This window comes from Lissotriton helveticus, chromosome 5_1 (assembly GCF_964261635.1).
Source record: "Lissotriton helveticus chromosome 5_1, aLisHel1.1, whole genome shotgun sequence".
NCBI lineage: Eukaryota > Metazoa > Chordata > Amphibia > Caudata > Salamandridae > Lissotriton > Lissotriton helveticus.
In genome coordinates this window covers 1967985523-1968006819 of record NC_136065.1, presented here as the reverse complement: position 1 = coordinate 1968006819, position 21297 = coordinate 1967985523, and the positions used below count along the sequence as shown (strand labels likewise).

The window sequence follows — 21297 nt, the reverse complement described above, 5'->3', positions numbered from 1 at the left end:
GTTCAAGATAAAATTTGAGACATCTCTGGACATCCAAGGAATGCAGAGACCTTTCTGCAGGAGACGTAGGTCAAGGAAAAAAAAGATTTCTTAACTACAGGCTCGTTCAAATGGAAATCCGAAGGGACCTTTGCAATAAATTTCGGATTTGTCCTTAGAATTAGGGTGTCTTTTTTGAACTGTAAAAAGGGTTCCATAATGGAGAGAGCTTGCAGTACTCCAACTATCCTAGCTGACTTCAAGACTCGAAGGAGAGCTAACTTCAATGATCAAAACTTTAAATCCGCTCTGTGAATAGGCTCGAACGGAGGTCTCATAAGATGAGCCAGAACTAGATTGAGATGCCACATTTTAGGTGGAGGCTGAACTGGAGGGCAAACCCTGAACAGACCCTTCAGGAATTGTTTGACAATCCTAGCGTACCAGAGAGAAGGACCAGAGGCTGTCTGTCTGAATCTTGAGATAGCCGCTAGGTGTACCTTGATGGAGGCACGTGCCAGGCCCAACCTAGCCAGAGAGAGAATGTAAGGTAATATTTGATGAGGAGCAGAAGAGAACAGATGAAGGTTCTTTAGGTGGCACCATAAGCAGAACCGTTTCCATTTTGCGTGATAGTTCTTATTCGTACTTGGTGCGCGGGCTTTAGATAAGATTTCTTTACACTCCTGAGGGATATTGAAACCTTGGAATTCTCGGTGCTCAGGAGCCACGATGTCAACTGCAGCGAGCTCGGATCTGGATGCAACACTTGGCCCGGGACATTGTCAATAGAGATGGAATGGGGCGAAGGTGAATCGGCTGATCCTGAGAAAGAAGGAGAAGCTCTGTGAACCAGAATTGGCGGGGCCACGCTGGTGCAATCAAAATCATTGTGCAGGGTTCTGTCTTGAGCTTCCTGAGGAGCCTTGGAATCAGGGGAATTGGAGGAAAGGCGTAAAAGAATGTGCCGGACCAGGCTATCAAAAGAGCATTTCCCAACGAGCTGCGATGGTGATTCCTGCTTGCATAGAACTGTCATTTCCTGTTGTCTGGGGTTGCGAATAGGTCTACAGAAGGAGTGCCTCAAAGTGTGAAGACCCCTTCGAGTGTGTCCTGATCCAGTTCCCACTCGTGACAGACTGATTTTAGACAGTTCAATGTATCCGCGGTTGTGTTGAGGGTACCTGGGAGGTGTTCCGCTGATAGAGAAATTCCTTGTAGAACTGCCCATTCCCATATCTTCTGGGCCTCCCTTCAAAGGATTTGACATCTTGTTCCGCCTTGTTTTTTGACGTAATGCATTGCCGTCATGTTGTCCGTACGGACCAGCACTGTGGAATTCCGAATCCTCGGAAGGAAAGCCTGTAAAGCCAAACTAATTGCTCTGAGCTCCAGAAGGCTGATGTGGAGAGTATGCTGCTTGGGCGTCCAATGATCACTCGCATGTATATCTTGTAGAACAGTTCCCCAGCCCTCCAGAGAGGCGTCAGTGGTCAGAACCATGGGAGATGGAGCAATCTTGAAAGTGAGACCTTTTGAGATATTGTCTTTGACCGTCCACCAATTGGCTGCTTCCCTCATAAGAGGAGTGACCCTTATTTTGTCTTCGAACAAAGCTTCTGCCGGGCGCCATTGCTTGTCCAGTTCTTCCTGTAAGGGGCGCATATGCAGTCTGCAATGCGGAATTAAGAGTATGCAGGATGAAATCGATCCTAGGAGAGACTTGTATAGACGGACCGACAGGGATCAGCTTCTTTTCAATTGACGAGCAGGAAAAAAATCTGCCTTTTCTGCCTCTCCTCCGATGGGAAAGCCTTGCAGCATCTCGTATCCAGAATGGAACCTAGGAATCTGGCCGACCTGGATGGGAGGAGGACCGACTTGTCCTTGTTGAGTTGAAGACCCAGATGATTGAAAAGCTGAATGCAACTTTTGACTGCTTTCATAGTTGCTTGAGAAGATGGAGCTTTTATCAACCAATCGTCTAGGTAGTGAAAAACCTGTAGAGGCTGTCTTCTGAGAAACGCTGCCACCGGGGCAACACCTTTGTGAATATCCGCGGTGCGGATCGGAGCCCGAAAAGCAGGACTTTGAATTGAAAGTGGCTCTTGGCTACTGTGAAGCATAAAAACCGTCTGTGAGCTGGGAGGATTGGAATGTGGAAGTATGCGTCCGAGATCCAGAGTCATCATACAGTCTCCTGGATTGAGAAGGCGCAAAATATCGTGAGGGGAAACCATCCGAAACAGTTTTATGAGATGGGTGTTGAGCTCCCTCAGGTCTAAAATTGGGCGCCATTTCTCCTCCATCTTGCGAACCAGGAAAAACCTGGAATGGCACCCTTCTTCTCGTTGTGATAGAAGTACTTGCTCTATGGCTCCTTTGATGAGCAATTAATGAGTTTCGAGACATAACATATGTAGATGTTTTGATTCGGTGGCGCGAGGGGCTCTGGAAAGAGGGAGGTGTTGAAATTCTAATGTGTGGCCAAACCGCTTGATCTAGAAAACCCACCGATCTGATGTTATGATCTTCCAGCTGCGTAGACCGTGTGATGTCCTGCCCCCACTGATGTTACCGGGAGTAGAGGAACTGTAGCTAGAGCAGAGAAGCCACTACTGGCGTTTGGAAGAATCTCTCCCCTGACGCCCCCGTCGACCCCTTGAAGGTTGCAGAGAAAGACGCCGATTGGCCTTGGTGCTGCGAGTACTGAGGCTTGTAGGATTGTGAAGAGTGAGAATAGGAGGAATAGCGTTCTTGGTAACCTTTCCCTCTAGCCCCTCGGAAAGGTACTTTGCGATATTGCAAAGAGCCAAGGACCTTGCTGTTTCTGTGTCCTTCTTGATGTTTTGTAGGGCATCATCTATATGCTTGCCAAAAAGCATGTCTCCATCGAATGGTATATCCAAAATCTTATTTTGCACCTCAGGGCGAAACCAGGAAGTCCGAAGCCAGCCTTTCCTCCTTAAGACAGCCGAGCCTGGCAAAGCGCGAAAAGCAGTTGTGGCAATGTCCATAGCAGAATCGATCATTTCTGAGGAAGACCGTTCCCCCTCCTCAAGGATTTTCTTCGCATCAGCTTTGGAACTGTCCGGCAGCTGGTCCACAAATGGAGACAAATCGCACCACATTTGGCGATCATATCGTCCCAAAATTGCTAGTGCACAGGAGACTGCGAACCAAGATGCTAGACATGGAGGAAAACCTCTTACCCAAATTGTCCAGTCGTCTGCCCTCCCTATATGGTGGAGTGGTAAGGGGTGCAGATGGATTCTTCGATTTTCTCTGAGCCGCCTGAGAGATAACTGAGTTTGGCTTCGGTTGGCCAACCAGGCAAGCAGGACTCATCAGGAGCCATATTTATTTTCTCCAGTCGCATTTGAACAAGGATAACGATTGCTGGAGATTGCATGACTTTAATGCCTTCACTCCATACGTGCTCTATAATGGGGATAGAACGGATGGATGTTCTATAAGGCTCTTTGAAATCATGTAGAAAACAGTCCGATTGGACCATCGGAATGGGAAGGCCAAATCTCCTTGAAGCTCTCTCCATAAGGTTATGGAAACCTCCAATGTCTGCTGGAGGCGAATCCACAGGATCCAGTAAAGGCGAAGCAGGATCTGGAATGATATAATCGGCCCATTCTCTATCCGGTTTCAGGAAATTTTCAACATTCTGTTCATCACCTGAGGAATCATCATCATCATCATCATCCTGTCCTGTGAGGAGATCCGTCGTTCCTGCAAAGGTTCTGGCGGCTGAGCCGTAGACGTAGATGGAGGTGGTGGTGGTGGTGGCAGTGAAGGTGGTTGAATGGACTCGGGAGGCTTGACATGGAAATCTTCTCCTACAATCCTCTAACATAATCTGCAAGTCATTTATAAGGGAAGAAGGCATGGCCACCAAGCCTTGTTGCGACTGTTCTAGAGGCCTATCCCTAGGAGGAAGTTGCCGTTGTTCCAAGTAATAATCATCAGAATCGGAGTCCTGGTATTTCACCTGGAGCTGAAAAGGGCTGTACGCATCTCCATAAGGACTAATATCCTCATCCGAGTAGTCCTCGTCCAAAGTAATGCAGGAGGTAATGGTGTTACCCACCGCGGTGATGTCATTTCCGGTGTTATTTGGCGTCTTTTAATAGAGATTTTGACTTTCTGTACCGGAGTCGACGACGAGGAATCAACATTGTAAAATGCATCGTCGTCGGTGGAAGGATCATCGTCGACGGTGGACTGATCGACGACCGAACCATCGATGAGTTCGACGTCAGCACCATCATAGCAGTCGTCGATGTTCTCAGTCATCGTCCTCACCGTCGGCGTCATCATCGTTGAGGTTGTTAGCATAGTCGACGCCACTGTCGAAGAAGTCGTCGAAGCGGTCGATGGCAAAGCTCTCGACGACGAGACGTCGACGGAGCTGAAGTAGACATCTGGTGGCTTTTAGTTGTCGTCGACGACGTACCTGGAATTATCGTCGTCGACGAACGGGTTTTCTTCTCCGATTTTTCCTCCAGAGGTACAGATGGAGGCTTCTTGAGGAGTTTAGCCTTTTCAGTGGGTGGAGAGGCAATAGAAGGTCCAAGAATAACCTTCTGAGATTGAAGTACCTCAGGAACAAGTTCCTCCCTCCATTACACCTCGGTGAGGAGATTTCTTGGGACTGGGACTGCTAGACCCATCAGAGGTCTTTTGAGAGGCCTTACCAGGAGGCTCAGTTGAAGGGGAAGACCTACCCCTCTTTTTAGACCTCCTTGAAGATGTTGCTGAGGAGGAATCTTCACTGTCGCTTGAAATTACTTATTTCCGTGACTTCATCTTCTGTAACTAGGTCAAACGTCGTCCTTCCCTGTCTCTCAGGGTCTTAGTAGAAAAGGTCCTGCAGATCTTACAATCAGTGTCCTTGTGATCCGGGTACAAGCAATAAATACAATCCTTATGCTGGTCTTTAACATAAAGCCTTTTTTTAGAGCAAGTAGCACAGGCATTAAATAAAGCGTTCTTTTCTTTATCAGACATTCTGAAGAGAATATAGTAGAAATCCAAGAGTTGTTGAGAAATCTGAGCAGGGCTCAGCGGAGACTCCCTAAGCACAACGTGTGATAGAAAATCTGAGGCTCTCTCAGGGGGGTTCTATGGGGTGAGGCTGATCTGATTGGTTGTTGCAGTTTTTTGGTCTCTTTTACCAAAAGAGGTGGACATGCTACAAAATGACATGAGGCCTAGGCCTTTCTCTCTCTTTTGTACCTACTGCTATGGTATTTTTTGTTTACAGAGGCTCCCATTCCGACGACGGGGAATGATACAAGCTATGGGAATCTATGAAAGTTCCAATACTGGGGCAACGTCACTTGTTGCCTATTAAATATATTTAATCTTCCCAATGTCCTTTTTTTGTGACCACTGGTTCTCAAGACAATAAAGAAGATGTCTCAAGCAGGATGTGTTTTGATGAACGGTCAGTCTGACTAGATGGAATAAGTCTGCAAATTTCATCTGTATTGACAATACTCTCTCCCCGGATACACTTTTTCCTTTTGAGTATCTATTTGTGCATCTAGAACAGTGAGGCACTCTACAGGTGCTGAGATTGATTTTGTTAAGTTTATTTGCAAACCTAATCTGGAATAAGTTAGTGATGTTTTTTTTCACCTTCCAAAGAGAATCTACCTTTTTTAACCAATCGTCGAGATAGGAATATACAAATACTCCTCTTTTTCTCAGGTGAGCTGCAACTACGGTCATACATTTTTAAAAAGTTCAAGGAGCTGACTTTAGACCAACTGAAAGAACATATTGATAGTGTTCGTACTCTACCAGAAATCTTTGATACTTTCTGCCAAGATGATAAATTGGAATGTGAAAGTACACATTATGGAAATCTATTACACATAACCAGTCACCTTTTCTTAGGTGTGGATTGATTTAAAGAAGGGCCAGCATTCAGAATTTTTCTTGTTTTTATATATTTGTTGAGAAATCTGAGATCTAGAATTGATCGAAATTGTTTGGGATGGCTTTTCTTTTGGACCAGAAAAAACCTTGAGGATATACCTTGGTTGATATGATTTGAAGGAACCTTCTCTATTGCTCAATTTTGTTTTAGTGGTTTCTCCCCTTTGACTGAGAACATTTTGTTGGAGTGGATCTTCCTTTTTGGTATCCGCTCTGGTATGGTTTTGTAAGGGCTTCTGTTGTTGCGTAGATTGGTATTGCCATCTAGGGGTTTCAACACTACGATAATAGCATCTTTGGATTTGTAATATTGCATGTAAAAGCTTTTCTGTTCAAGACACGCAGCTTTAAGTGTTTCAGCCTCATCCTTCATTCAGAGCATTTCTTCCTCAGTGTGTAGCCAAGAGTGAAATTCCCTGACAGAATGAAGCAGCAGAGAGTTTGCCTGAATCAAACATGGCACTAATAGACTGATTTGAAATGAATGATCCGCCAATAATTTCCCAAAAATCTTGTTATCGGAGTTGGAAGCTCAGACACAAAAGATTTCATAGCATACCAAATATCTGTGGTATTTCCCAAGAAGAGCTGCTGCATTGGCATTCTTTAATTGGAAGAAGGTTGTGTTGCAGAATTTTCTCCCTATAGTGTCCATTCTTTTGATCTCTGTTCGTTGGACAGGGATTCTGGGGCAGAAGCATGTTTACAACTTAGGCTGTAACATTATTAAAATTTATCCTGAATCCAATTTGATCAAAGTCAGAATCTTTTTACTGTATTATGTTACATGCATTTGTAAAGTGCACGTACACCATGCAGTTTCTTGGTGCGGAGGTAACAATTCAGGCAGCAGTTCAAGATGTTAATTGTAGGTTTGCCTGAAGATCTGTGTTTCTAGGAGCTGTCTGAATTTCATGTACTAGGGAGTCATTCTAACCTCCAAGGGCGGGGAGTGCCATCAGGCACTTATATTTCTTAAATAACCTTAAAAAACATGCTTTACCCATAAGACAGATTGAGAAATTGGTCTTTAACAATGTCTAGTAGACATGGAAGGGCCCTTGGTTGTAAAGTTTCACAGCGGACCAAAACTGTTGGTTGAGCGGTGTCTATGTTAATGTTTAGTTTGGTTACACCTCATACCAAAACATCTTGTAGAGTAAGGATATCACCTACTGTACATGTTGTAAGGAACTGGCTCTATATATACTGCACCAAAGTGAGGTACAGTAGGTATAGAGTCCAAGAGTCTCCAGAGGTTTGGCAGAGGCTAAAGTTAGATATAACCTTACTCTCTAAAGTGGTAGCTTGGTCGAGCAGTAAGGCAGTATCAGAGGACAGTGTAAAGCATGTGTTGTACACACTCAGCAAAAGGTTTCACACACTCAAGAACTGAACTCTAGGCCAATTGTTTTGTATAAACAAAAATATACTGCTTTATTTCTAGAACCAAGCAAGCCTGGTGCAGGTAAGCATAAAAATACTCTTCAGTAGCAAATTACTTGTATGAACACAGTTCAAAACAGCAGTGTAACTTGTACTGGTTTTGGTTACAGTTTTAAGAAAGCAGTTTGCAACACATTGCAGGTATAGCACATTCAATTGAAAGGGCTTTTTAAGTAAAAATGCAGTAAATTACTTTTCAGATTACTTTTGCTAACACAGGACTGCATCCAGTCCTGGGACATTTCCTGAAAACAGGCGAGTAATTGCGTTTTGGTTAAAGGTACGATTTTTAAGGAATATTATTCTATTTCAAAAGTTGACACTTGGAAACTTTTTCACATATAATCGCCAATGTTATCCTATGGGAGGAAATTCACTTAGCAGGTAAGTTAGGTTATCGTTATTTTTTCTTACTCCGTGCTGGATCCTGGATTCTGCACTTGGACATTTCCTCGCGACAGTTGAGAAAATGCATTATAGTTATTTGGCTGATTTTTAAGTAACATTTGCAGTTTTCAAAAGTTGACACAAACTTTTTGGGAGAAAAAGTGTCAATGTTATCCTATGAGGAAAAAAATTAGTTATTGGTTGCAAGGAAAGTAATCGGTCTTTTGAGTTAGGGTTCCAGGGTTAGACTCAGGGGTCTCGCAGGGTCAGTGATGCACCCTCAGGGGCACTCGGGCGGCTGGGTGCAGTGTGTTGAGGCCCAAAGTTATCCAAAGGGGGACCCAGGGGGGTTTCGGTTAGTGGTGGCTGGCAAGCATGCCACAGGGTTGTGTGTGGGAGTAAAGCTCATAGGGTAAGCCCAGGGCACGTTGGGGACCAAGTTAGCACTAAAGGGTCACCCTCAGCGGCGCTAGGGCAGCCGGGTGCTTTTTTGAAGTCGGGTGCCCTGTTGATTTCAATTAGATTTCTCCGGGACAAAGAAACACTGCAGGCTCGGGGACGAGGAACTTCCAGAAGTGACCACCACTTCGAGGGGTAAGTTGGGGTGTAGAGGGATGGTTAGGCACCACTGGGTTGGGCACACAAGGCCGTGGGGTGACGGGTGCAGCGGTGCCTTTGGACGTCGGATTTTATTACCCACTCTGGTCGCGGTAGGGGGGCCCTCTGAATTGAGGCTGCAGACTTCGTCTGGAGGCAGGTCAGGAGTCGCCAGATCTTTAGTCCGTATCACCAGGCGACCTCCTCATGGGGTTTGTTCACTCAAACCCGGGCCGGGTTCGGTGGGTGCAGAGTGTGCTGGATTCGCGGTTCCTGGTTGGCACCAGAAGCTGCAATTCAAACGCGTCCAGTGTTCACTGGAGAAATAGCTTGGGAAGTGAATGCAGGCAGCTCCTCCGGGGTTTGTGAGGTTGCTGGCCCCTTGGACAAGCCGGGATTTCGTAGGAGCAGATTCGAGGGGAGACAGGCCTGTAGGGATGGGGCCAGCTCAGTGGGCGTCATCCTCTTATTAGCTTTGCACTGCTTCTCGTCCTTTTCTTGTTGTTGCTGGATCTGAGGAAGGTTGGTTCAGGGTGCCCCTAAATGGAATATGATACTTACCAGTATGCATCTGTTCTTGGCATGTAGGGCTGCTGACATTCATATCTGTGTATAGGTCGCCGCCTAGTGTTGGGTCCAGATGATTGCACTTTGTTGTCCTGGAAGAGTCTTCGAAGTATCACGAGGTAGGTGACTCCTCCCCTGGACTACAGTGCACATGGGCATCCTTTCCATGCTCAGATTGTTTTTCGCCATTGTGGCAGAGGTAGAGATAGGAAAGTAAGAGATGCCCATGCTAGAGATAATGCTGCAGCTGCGACAGGCGCCGGGGAGGAGGGCGGGCGATATGAATGTCAGCAGCCCTACATGCCAAGAACAGATGCATACTGGTAAGTAGCATATTGCGTTCGAGGCATGTGGGCTGCTGAATTCATATCTGTGCATAGACTGAATATCAGTATCTCCTCTAGTGGTGGCCACCTGTGCCAGCTGCAGCAGTTTGGAAAAGAGTTTTGAGGATAGCCTGGCCTACAGCAGCTTGCTGTTTTGCTTGCACGTCTACACAGTAGTGTTTAGTGAAAGTGTGTATGGTGGACCATGTGGCTGCCTTACAGATGTCTTCGAGTGGAATATTTCCTAGGAAAGCCATGGATGCCCCCATTTTCCGTGTAGAGTGTGCTCTGGGGGAACTGTTAAAGTGTGTTTAGCTTTTAGATAACATATTTGAATTCACTTAACTATCCATCTGGCTATTCCTGACTTTGAAATAGGATTTCCTTTGTGTTGTGGTGCAAAGGCAACAAACAGCTGTTTTGTCTTCCTGAATGATTTAGTTCTGTCCACATAGTATAATAGAGCTCTCCGTTCGTCTAGCGTGTGCAGGGCTCTTTCAGCTACTGATTGTGGATTCTGAAAGCATACCAGCAGTCAATTGCTTGATTAATAAGGAAGTTGGATACGATTTGAGGCATGAATTTAGGGTTTATTCGAAGAACTACCCTATTAGCATGTACTTGCATGAATGGCTCTTCAATTGTCAGCGCTTGCAATTCGCACATTCGGTACCTGATACACAGGAGCCCAAGGCACACTCAGTCAAAGCACATCAGCAATTCAGCAAAAAGTGGGGGCATACCATGCAAGAAAGAGGGTACTTTCTCACAATCATGGATGGTGACGGAGGTGGAGAAGTTGGTGGATAAGAGGAACATGTTGTATCAGTATTTGATCATGAATAATGTAGGAGAGTAGGGTCTGCAATCCTATGATCACCCAGATTTTTGCTTTTTGCTTCACTGGTTTACGACTTTCCCTGGCTGTGGGCCTGCTAATCAGACCCACAGCCTAGCTGTTCTCTCTATTCCAAATTGTACCCAGGTACTGAATTGGCACTGGGCCCTCTCCAAGTCCCTGTACCCAGGGCAGAGGTGCACCCAGAAGTCTCCCAGGGGCTGCAGCATGTATTATGCCACCCCTGGGCTGACTAACTAAACAGACACAACTGGCTGCTAGACAGCTGGGGGCAAGGAGGTGTAATCACCCCTGCTCTAGATATAGTATACCTATATCTAAACCGAAAATGGGCACACAGATCTCCTATCAGTCACTCCTATGGCAGGCCTTAATCCTGAAGGCAGAGTGCTTGGAATCGTGTGAGATGGTGCTCTGGCATGAGCTGAGCCTGTCTGCGGCTTTCGGGATCTATCCCATAGCTGTTTCCATGATAGCGTCAGACCATATACTCTTAAGTGCCTTATAATCCTCGCGGTTATGGTAACTTTGGTCTGACATTATCTAAACATGTCGTGTAAGGTGTCATACGCTTTGGAATACTACCCCCTCGCCAGTTCTGGCGACGGGGGTAGCATTCCACCCCTCTAGAGGGAGAAGACATGTTGGTAACCTGTAACCCCGGTTAAAGTTGAACATAGCCTCAGCTCCACAAGATGGATGCTGCCACCGAGACACAAGTCTGCCCTCCTGCTGCTGGGAGTCCTTCCAGTGCGGGAGGCTTGGACAAAGGGTTTCCTGTCAGGGGCGGTGCTAGCACCATCCCAGACAGGGTTATGTGTATCCCAGGTAGGCAGGGCTATAGAGGAAGGTGACTGCAAGTGGCACCCCGGTGCTCACTGTGTATATGCCGGCTCAAACCAGTTCCTGGGGCACACCAGCCCCTGAGCTGGGGAGAGACCGGACAAAGGAGAGGGGTGTAACCACCCCCCTCCTAGTCCCACCCATAGGGCAGGACTTAGTCGCATGCCAGCCCCTTTTCTCAGGATAAAGGTAGGAGCAGGCCCCCTTCCAAATTAGATCATCTTTGAATCCTGAAACTACTTTCTACGAAAGGAACTCAAGACTTCTTCTCAAGATTTCTCCCTTGTGACTAAGTAGTCACCCTGCAGCAGCAGGCACCAACTAAGTATCTTGCGGTTTGCTAAGACGTCCTTCCTCCGGAACCAGACTGACCAGCACGACGAGACCCGGACTCCCTGCCCTCTCTGACCTCAACCTGCCTCTCCAGCACAGCTGAGAACCGTGGGTGCGACGAGACCAGAGGACCCGGCGACCATCAGAACCAGCACGACCACCGAGGGACCCTCGAGTGGGTGCACTGGGGTAAGAGAAGCCCCAACCCCAAGCAGCACGAGCACCGAAGTCCAGCCCCCCAGCATCCACCAGATCTGCGTGGGGGCCCTTTTGCTTCTGTGTTGCTTGCCACGTTGTCCGGTCACTTGCCCGTTGGCTAGTGACCCTCCAGACGTCCTACGTTTGTTTCACCGCTGGTCTAGCTCCTCTGGACTGGCACTTGTCTCCTCTTGAAGGGGAACTTCCTCGGACCCTCCTGGTCCACTTCGGACGCCATTTTGTGTTGCCAAGTGGGCTTGCCTTAGCCAAGGCTTGTTGCCTCCTTCAACGGATCCAGCATCGCCAGCAGCAGACATCCGACGTGGGACAGCTCGACATCAGCGCCCTGGTCCGTGCAGCAGCAGAATCCAGTGTCACCTCTTCGCCTGGCTGAGTGACCTCGTCCGGTGCCATCCTGGTGCCCACCTAATCACTGGCTAGTGATTCAGAACTTGGTCCCCTCTGCATACAGGTACTCTTCTTCAACTGATCCAGTCCTTGGATCAGCCCGGAACATCTTCACTGGTCGCCTGCCAGCAACTCTTACTTCAGGCTCCTGGTTCATCAACGAGGATTCCCGACGACACTTGAACCCTATGCAGCCGCAGCCCCTGGGCTAGGTACACCGAGTACCACGGTGCTCCAGCGTAGATCCACTCTCTAAGTGTCTAGATCCACTTTCGTTTTTGACCTACCTAGTCGGGTTCGCCCGAGAACACTAACTTTTGCATTTACTAGTATCCATAGACTTTCTCCCGCATTACGCGTGAGAGTTTCCACTCTGCACACGACGTCCCTAGGCCTCCTGCTTCTAATCCAAGGGTTCAGCATTGTAGGCCCAGCGTTCCTAAAGTCTATGAGAGTAGTACTTACCTGCTAGTAATTTCGCATTCCACTTTTGTAGTATATGGTTTTTCGTGCCACTCGGGCATTTGTGTAAATTGTGCGACTTTCAGTATTTCTTTAAGAGTTTTGTATTGTGCTTAGCTCCCTGACTCAAAGAGTTCAGGGTAGTCTTGTTATAAATAAATATACTTTATTTTTCATAACAACTTGTGTGGTGTCCTTTCACTTGGTGTTCAAGGGGTAAATGTGATGGTAAAACAGCTGGCTTAACACGCCCTCTAGAGTTTAGCCTAAAGACTGCTCTTGTCCATGCTACTAGGATAGCTGGTCTATCAGGTTGACTTACAACCAATCATCAATAAGGGTCGTTTGGACTGATACATAGTGATCACTAGAATAGTGAGCACTGCATATCAGGCCAACTTCTCACAAATAAGACATACAAATTCTGTTAGAGGGTGTTTTGGGTGGTGTTGCCGAACAGGTAAAGGAGGTTTAAATTTTCTTATAGGGCAACTTTGAGATAGATTTAGAGGCCCTTCTGGTTGGCGATAGAACTAGGGGCTGTAATGGTGTCTATAAAGGGTCATCTGGAGGTATTATAGGCCTCAGTGGGTGAAGTGGTGTTTCTGTCTGAGTCACCGGGGTAGCATATGCTTGAGAAGCTGTGGAAAAGGTATAAGGAGAGCCAGACCAACCTGGAGATGAGAAAAAACTGACCTGAGAAATCCTCAACGCTGAAATAGGTGGGACTGAATTCGTACACGCCTTTTTTTTCAGTAATGGCGTTTACTGCTGCGATAGAGGTCTTCAACATTGTATAGTGTCATTTCTATGTCGACGGAGTGTGTAATGGTGGCAGAGTCTGTGCTGTCGTGGTCTTCAACATTGATGGCAGTGATATTCTTGATGCCAATTCAGAAGCCGAACGAAGTCTCGATATTGTCCTTTCTTTCTAGGAAGAGCATATTGGGACTGAAGCTCGTGATGGTGGTTGTCTTGATGATGGGTGTGGTCGAGAGGGACACCAATGACGAAGTCTAGGAAGAGGTCTTCTACTGCAGCTTTCTCTCTGTAGGAGTCTTTACCAGATTTGGAGTTCTCAGGACGAGATGAAGCTCTTTCCAATCTTTTTCTCTTCCTCTACTCTCAAGTCTTGTATCAAACCTCTTAATCTGGTGCCCTCCCTGTCCTTAAGCGCCTCTTTTAACATTGTATTGCAAACGCCACATCCTTTTGCCCAATGGGATGATCAGAGGCAAATCACACATACTTTGCGTGCATCTGAACTTGCATTCCTTCTTCCATACGGAGGGCAGAAAAAGAGGAGGCATTCCGACTAGGAAAAAAGTGTCACCTCAATGTAAATTTGGTTCTACTCAACTGAAGAGATGTTAAAACGTCTAGTAAAAATGATTTGAAAAAACACTGTAGATAATAAAAAATTGCTTCAAAGGTGTGAAGAAACACCTGATGTGTTCAAAGATCCTGCCTGAAGAAGCTGGAAAAAAGAGAAGTGACTTGCAGGCAAACTGCCACTGCACGGCATTGTGAGTCAGAGTGCTTCTCAGGTTCTTAAAGGACCAGGCTCCTTTATCAGGCTGCATTTTTTCCTCATGGTTTTTTTTATATAAAAAGTTTGGTTTTTTCCAAGACAAATGAAGTACATTCAAAAGCTACTCCCCCACCAACCATTTCCACCAGCATTCTGAAAGAAAATGACATCTCTGATAGACTGCACTGAGAATCCATGGGAAATTAAATGATATACATTCTCCAATGATAATTTCGCCAGTGTTCATATAGATTAAAAAGGTGTTCCTGGGTCCAAGCAGGCAGTGGAGAATTACTACAGGTTTAGGACTTCACAGAAGCTCCTACAATGCAGAATGGAAGTTATCTTCACAGAGGTGAGAAATAACTATGCTCATCAAGTGGGAGTATGGAACAAAAACAACGTTTCAACAGGTAATATTTGGCAGACCGTCAATAAAACATGCACATTTCGTTGCAAAAACGAAAAACTCCAAGGGTTTGTGAGAGATGCAAAGAGAATTATGTATTTAAGACATGTATGGACAAAGGAACAGTATAAGCATTGGATGTGAGCGTTACCTGAAAAAACTTGTGCACATAAATGCTTGTGAAACAAAGAGAACGGCGCAAGTAACACAGCGAAGGACGGCGCAGGGCAGACAATAACCAATATTTTCAAGATACTTTTTGGTTCAAGAGTGGTTTTTTTCAGAGAACAAATTGTAATAAATTTACAATTTTGTGAACCAGAGAGTTGAGCTGAGAGGTCAACGGCGTTTCAACATGTAAGTTACGGTCATCTTCAGGACAAGGTTACAATTTTATTCGTGCTGCACAGTTAAGAGGAGAATAAAAGGAGTGCGGCAATGGGAAAGGTAGATACCTGATCTGGAAGTAATTCCAGGACAGGGAACAATGAATCTCGCTCCTTCAATGCAGATTGGAAGTTATCTTCACAGAGGTGAGAAAAGCCAACGGTACCTTGAGAAACAACTATGCTCAGCAAATACGAGACATCAGAGCTTCACACGTGAAAACATCAGAGAAGAAATGGTGATGTCGAAAGTGTGAGCTAAGCTTGCTGAGACCAAGTGTTAACAGTTGTATAGAGCTGTACAGGCAATTTAAAATCTGGCTGGTTTGCTACGCACATTTGAAGATTTAGCTAAGTGTCTAGGGAACTGGATTTCATCCTGTGAAGTGATTCAGAAACCTCTAAAAATGTGTTCAGGGTTGGGAATATGCAATCTGTGACAAGCCTGTTGGCAAATAGAGATGGAATAAATCATGCAAGGACAAAGATATGAATACAGTGGCAAAAATCATGGACCTGCTATATTGCAGTGGAGCAACAGGTGAGAAGGTGGTGCTGTGCTGGAGTGCAGCATGACTTGGTATGAGGTACTGTTTTACAAAAGAAACAAGAGAAAAGTAAAGATTTCTGCCATTAATGTAGCAGAAACAGATTAAGTAAACATCAATGGACATTAACATTACTGTGAAGGAGGTTCTCCAAGAAGGTACTTTCAAAAACAAAATAATCATGTACATTTAGCCATACAGAAATGTATCAGTCAATTTAAGAACACACTTCGAAAAACCAAAATCCTAATGTTGACTTACTACACTTTCTTTGAACTCTATAATAAAGGCATCACAATTACGCCGAAGACAGATCAGAGCTTATCTCTGACATACCATTTTTACTCTTGAAACCTAACCTGCATTAGCACAGGTGAAGTCTTTTGTTCACATGCAATCGTAAAGGTTTAGCAGCAGCTGTTGAGGGCTTGGGAATAAATGTCAACATTCAGCTTTCCAATCGTCATAAAAATCCAGTTATAGGTTTATTCAGTCTATAGAATAATTTCTAGCACTACTTCAACAGAGGCTGTTCAGTAGGGACATACAAGTCTGGATACACTTACTTCGGCCTCTTTCGGGTAGGCTGTGGCGGCGGGGTTGGTGTCTTTCGCTCTGGTGAATCAGGAGGTGACGGATCACCCCCTGGAAGCTCTGGGGGCAGCGGAAGGTCTGCAAGAAGGTGTCGCATTCTCTGCTCCTTTTTCACAGGTTTCGGTGGTGAGATTTCTTTGGGGCTGTAAATGGATTGAACATTAGCAGCAACATAGGGTAGAGCAGATTTCTATAATTGGTCAATTAAAATAAATGCAAAGGAACTTTCCAACATCTAGGTACACAGGAGCAACCATGTTGATGACATGAACCTGTGCGGTGAAGGGGATCTGGGAAATACATAAAAGGAAAATAAAAAAAAAAAAACTTTGTTTTCACACAATTATTCTAACAGGGACTCTTCAACTTACAACCTCACTTTAGTAATCGGATTTGAGGTTGCAGAAGTTTTGATAAGAACAGCAAATAAAGAACAGCAATAAATTAGATACAGTTGTTCTCCCACCATCTTCAGATCTTTGGTCATTTAAGGTTTTATACCATCCTCCCCCATTCAGAACTCTTTTACTGCCCTCCTCCCTTGAGTGGTAAACTGCTTGCTGGACAATCTTCCAACCCACTACCACAACCAAATTCCACCCTTCCAATCCGAATTCTCCCATACCCAATAATTATGGTTCACAATCCCCTTCACTCCAGGTTACTTTAAGACTTTACTCTTCTCAATATGCTATTTGCCTCTGTATAGTAGATATAGCCATTGGGTAAATCAACATCCTAAATTCATACATCAGAAGTAAAATAATGTAAAGACCTTCACTTCTGTAGCTCAATAGTCTCAAGTCAGACTTCTAAATCTGAACAAATAAAGGCATTACATGTACAACCACTATGGACACTGGTAGATAATGAAATTGAAAATCTGAGAGTCGCATCTTCTCCATCTTGCCTTCTAATTTTAGGGCAATCACGGACAACCAGGCTACGAAATTCCAACATTCAAGTACATACACTTCTGCTTCAGCATTCTGAAACACAACTTTGTAGAAAAGAAACATGTTCTCACTGCACTTTTAAAAACCCATGACAACCTGGCTGAAAATATAACTTGTGGATACCTTAATCAATGGAGGGTCTAAACTTAAAAATATATAAAACTAAACACCCCTTCTTCCCCCCTCACAATTTCTCCTAGTTCACACACACACTCATGCCAAAAGAACCCTTTCTAGGGAATATCATTAATGTCAAACAACATGCTACCTACCCAAAAACAGCCTTCAATTCTTAAGCACCACAATACTAAGCAGTGCTTCTATGACATACTGCTGTCTGCGAAACAAGTACTAGACTTGAAATGATAGGGCTCTTTACTGATTAGACCAAATCATGTTAAACAAACTCATCATCAAGGATAAGAGGTTAATATCCAAGCTTCTGCCTCATCAGGAACCACTGTTTTGCATAAGTAAATAGTCTATGGGTCCTGAAGGACACCCAGTATCTTCACCCACTGAAACCTAGAAAGCAGCAAGCACACAGCAGGACTTATCACGGGACTGGGGCATCAGCTCAATGGCAATCTGTACTCGGATCTTAGTTTAATTTTCCAACATGTGTCGCTCTATTGTTGCATACACTTTTTGTGAAAATTAAGTGATTTGGAAATGTAGAAGGCTTGAATTTTTGTCAGTAAAGACTTCCAAATTCCCCCCTCTGGTGCTCTTGTTTATCGCCCCTCCCCTCCCCTCCCAACCACCCCTTCAATCCTCCTCTCAGACTATGGAAGCTTTGATAATATGCCTTTCCCCTCGACTACTTAGTGTTCTCAATTTATGGTACTAGGAGACTAACTTTCACACAGATGTCCCACACAACAGTGTTGCAAAGCCGTTTCTGGACTCTATGTCTGACCTAAACCATACACAACGTGTTAAGGGTGCCACCCACATTGGGGGCCACATACTTGATCTAATTTTTTCTAAATGAGGTCAGGTCCTCTTCTTCAGCTTACCTGGTCTGACAATTTCCTTATTCCTTTCTCTGTTAACCAGACATTACCTAAAATGGCCACAAGGAACCCTGTGGACACCTTCAGAGCGTGGAATTCCATCCATGACCACAGTCCAAAGAAACTGTTCATGGAGATAAAAATCAATTAGTCTATGGGAATTGATGCACCTGCCCAGCCTTCAACAATGCATTAATGTCAGGCTTTGACAGCCTGGCACTGCTAAAAAACCAGCGCAGGGAGATTTACTCCCTCTGCCTTATGCTAAAAAATGGAAGTGTAAAACACTGGAAAGAAAATGTAGGGTAAGCTATTATAGTGAAGAAAAAAACATTTACAGTGCAGCCTTAAAATTATTCAGAAAAAATATTTTAAAAAAGGCAAAAAAATGTTTTGCTTAAATTGCTGCCTCAGAAAATGCTCTCAGAACTGTATTTAAAATGAAGTCATTCTTAAAACCGGGGTCAATGTATTCCATCCTCCCAGCAGTTTGTGGGCGATTTATCTTTTTTCTGCCATGTCAAATTGGAAAAAAAACGTTCTCACTTTGATCAGTTGGATGTACGTACTCCTTCCCACATGGATTCTTTAATTTCGCTCTTCCATGCAGAGAGGCCCATGCTGTAATCTATTAACAGGATCTCTCTGGCAGAATCAGATGTAACACTGCATAAAATAAAATCTGGGTCTTATCTTGATGCATTTCTGCCTTTCTTATTATTTAAGTTAGGTATCAGTATTAACACTCTGAATAATCTTTTCAATCTCTCCCTTAAACAGCCGGTAGTGTCCCCTTTGTTGGACAAAGGCATTTATTTTACCACTTTTTAAAAAAGATCAATGATTCTCCACTCACACAGAGTAATTACAGACCAATCTACTTTCTTCCTATCTTACGAAAGATGTTTGAATCTTTGGTTAATAGCCAAATTGTCAGTTATGTTGAGCACAATAACATCCTCCACTCCTCCCAGTCTGGCGTCTGTGCTGGGTTGCGCATGAAAATTGCTCCTTTGGAGGACTCTGAATCTATCAGGACCAATATTGATCTGGGTGGGAAGGCAAAGGTCATTTTAATATAGCTGTCCGCCGCCATCGAGACAGTGTCACAAACATTTTTTGTTTCAAAGACTGAAGATTGGAATAGAGGGCAGGCCTTTGACTGGTTACGTTTCTTTCTTTCCGAAAGACATCAAGCTGTATTACAATCTTCTTTCATTTTCTAGTTTAGATCCATCAGCTGTCGTGTCCCGCAGGGCTCTGCTTTGAGTCCCACTTTATTCAACATCTATATAGCTCCTGATGTCCATGTGGTGCAACATTGGGTGAACATCATATCTCACGCTGATGACACTTAACTGATGATGGCCTTTCAACAGCTTGACGACTCAGGGGCCAATGACTTTCATGGTTGTCTTACTGCAGCTGCACACTGGACGTACAACAGTAACTTCCAGCTCAATGCTTGCAAAACAGATTCTTATGCTTGGTACTCCATCTCCCATTGAATATTCAATACTTTGGCCACCCAAGTTGCGCCAAGTACCTACACAATCTACAGTTGCCAGAAATTTAGAGGTCTTGCTGGATTCAACTTAGTCCTTTGATTTTATCAGGATTTATAAAGCGCACAAAGTCATAAAGGTGCTGTAGTATAGCACATAATACAGAAGATTAGTAAAATACAAAAGATTAAGTGCCTATATTAAGATAAACAACCAGGTTTTAGTGCATTCCTAAAAGTGAGCTGCATTTTCAAGATGTAAAACAGAGGGTGAGTTTTTTCCAGAGTCTTGCAACTGCAAGTAAGAAGGTTCTGCCTCCCCATTTTGTCCTCCGAATTCTTGGCACAGTCACTCAAATTTGATGTGCTGAACAGAGATTTCCCAGGGATGGGGAGGGCACATACCATTAAATTTTTTTTAAAATATTGACTAGACTTACCATGTAGCGAGCTCTGTATACCGTACAGATAGCTTTAAACCATACACATAAGGCATGCCAGTGAATTCTGCAAATGTAAGGTGCCAAGGTAAATTTGTTGGTCTCAAGATATGCTGCATTGTAGTAATCGATCCTTGAAGAAACCAAAGCAAGAGCAACATGATTGCGAGCTGAAAGGGCCAGAAATGGAAATATCTTCCTAAGCATTTTAACGGTCAAGAAACACTAGGAGACTCTGGTTAACCTGCTGATCCAGTGATAGGAGTCTGTTCAGGAGGACACCTAGACTTTTTGCACTGTCCCCTGGGATGGATGGGGTGCCCAAGATGTCCGTCCGCAGTTATCATTCCAGATCAAGGTAGGGCTGCCAAAAAGCAGTGTCTCTGTCTTCTCTCCATTCAGCTCAAGGTAGTTCTTGGCCAATGAAAGTGCAACAGCCTACATAAAGAGATTGAAGTTGCGTGCCTGCGAGTCTTTAGAGAGTGACACAATCAGGGTGTTATCAGCATATGACACTGTCTTGAAACCTAAGGAGCGGACGGTGTTTAGCTAATGGAAACATGTGAAGGTTAAGGGATGTGGGGATCAGGGCCGAGCCCTGAGGAACCCTACATGGCAGCACGAAAGGATAAGAGTGAAGAAATGCGTTACTTACCTGTAACTGCAGTTATCCAGTATTAGTGTCTTTCATAGATTCACATGCCTGAATCATTCCCCGTCGTCGAGACGGGAGCCTCCGGTATATAAAAAAGTAATGTCCTATAGACATACATAGAAAAGAATAGGCCTAAGGATCTCACCTTAGTGTCCTATCCACGTCCTTATGTAAAAAGGACCAAAACAGAGAAGGCCCAAGGGTCCCACCTTGGTGGCCTATCTGTGTCCTTTTGTAAAAAGGACCAAAGTAAAGCGAACCAACCAATCGGCTACCACCTCCTTCTAGAACCTTCCTGTAAGGAGCCCAAGTCTCTCAGATTTCCGTACGCACCAAGCTAGTTAGGCGTAAACTTGTTAGAGAGATAGGTGAGTCCTTCCAGGGGAGGCGGGAGGGTGCATGTGAATCTATTAAAGACACTAATACTGGATAACTGCAGTTACAGGTAAGTAACGCATTTCTTATCCAGTATTTGGGTGTCTTTCATAGATTCACATGCCTGAATCAGAGTAGCAAACAATATATTATGCACATTTTTGATGGAACATCATATATGAGTCTGTAGATAATACATATCACGCGACTGCAAACCACCAAAATATATTGTCATGTAAATATAAGTAAAAGAATGTGCATACCAGTAAAGGATGGAGGGATGTAGGAAGGCTCACCTCACTGGAATAGATGGCAAAGCACTGCTCGACCCACTGCTGCATCCTTCATCAGCTCAGTATCCAGGCAATAATGCCTGGTGAAGGTGTGCGGGGACTTCCAGGTCGCCGCTCTGCAGATGTCCAATACCGGCACTCCAGCAAACAGCGCCGCAGACGTGGACATGGCTCTTGTCGAATGAGCTTTGACTCGTGAGTCTAGAGGCCGACCAGCCTTGTAGTGA

General features: G+C 44.7%; 1 protein-coding gene across 1 annotated transcript in view; it reads right to left on the bottom strand.

Moving 5' to 3' along the window:
* The window catches only part of CDK12 (cyclin dependent kinase 12), a 503410-nt gene that overhangs the window by 379083 nt on the left and 103030 nt on the right, over nucleotides 1-21297 (bottom strand). Inside the window, exon 3 of the mRNA XM_078645647.1 lies at nucleotides 15804-15974. Within this exon, the coding sequence (XP_078501773.1) occupies nucleotides 15804-15974 (171 nt within the window). The remainder of the gene's footprint in view (nucleotides 1-15803; nucleotides 15975-21297) is intronic.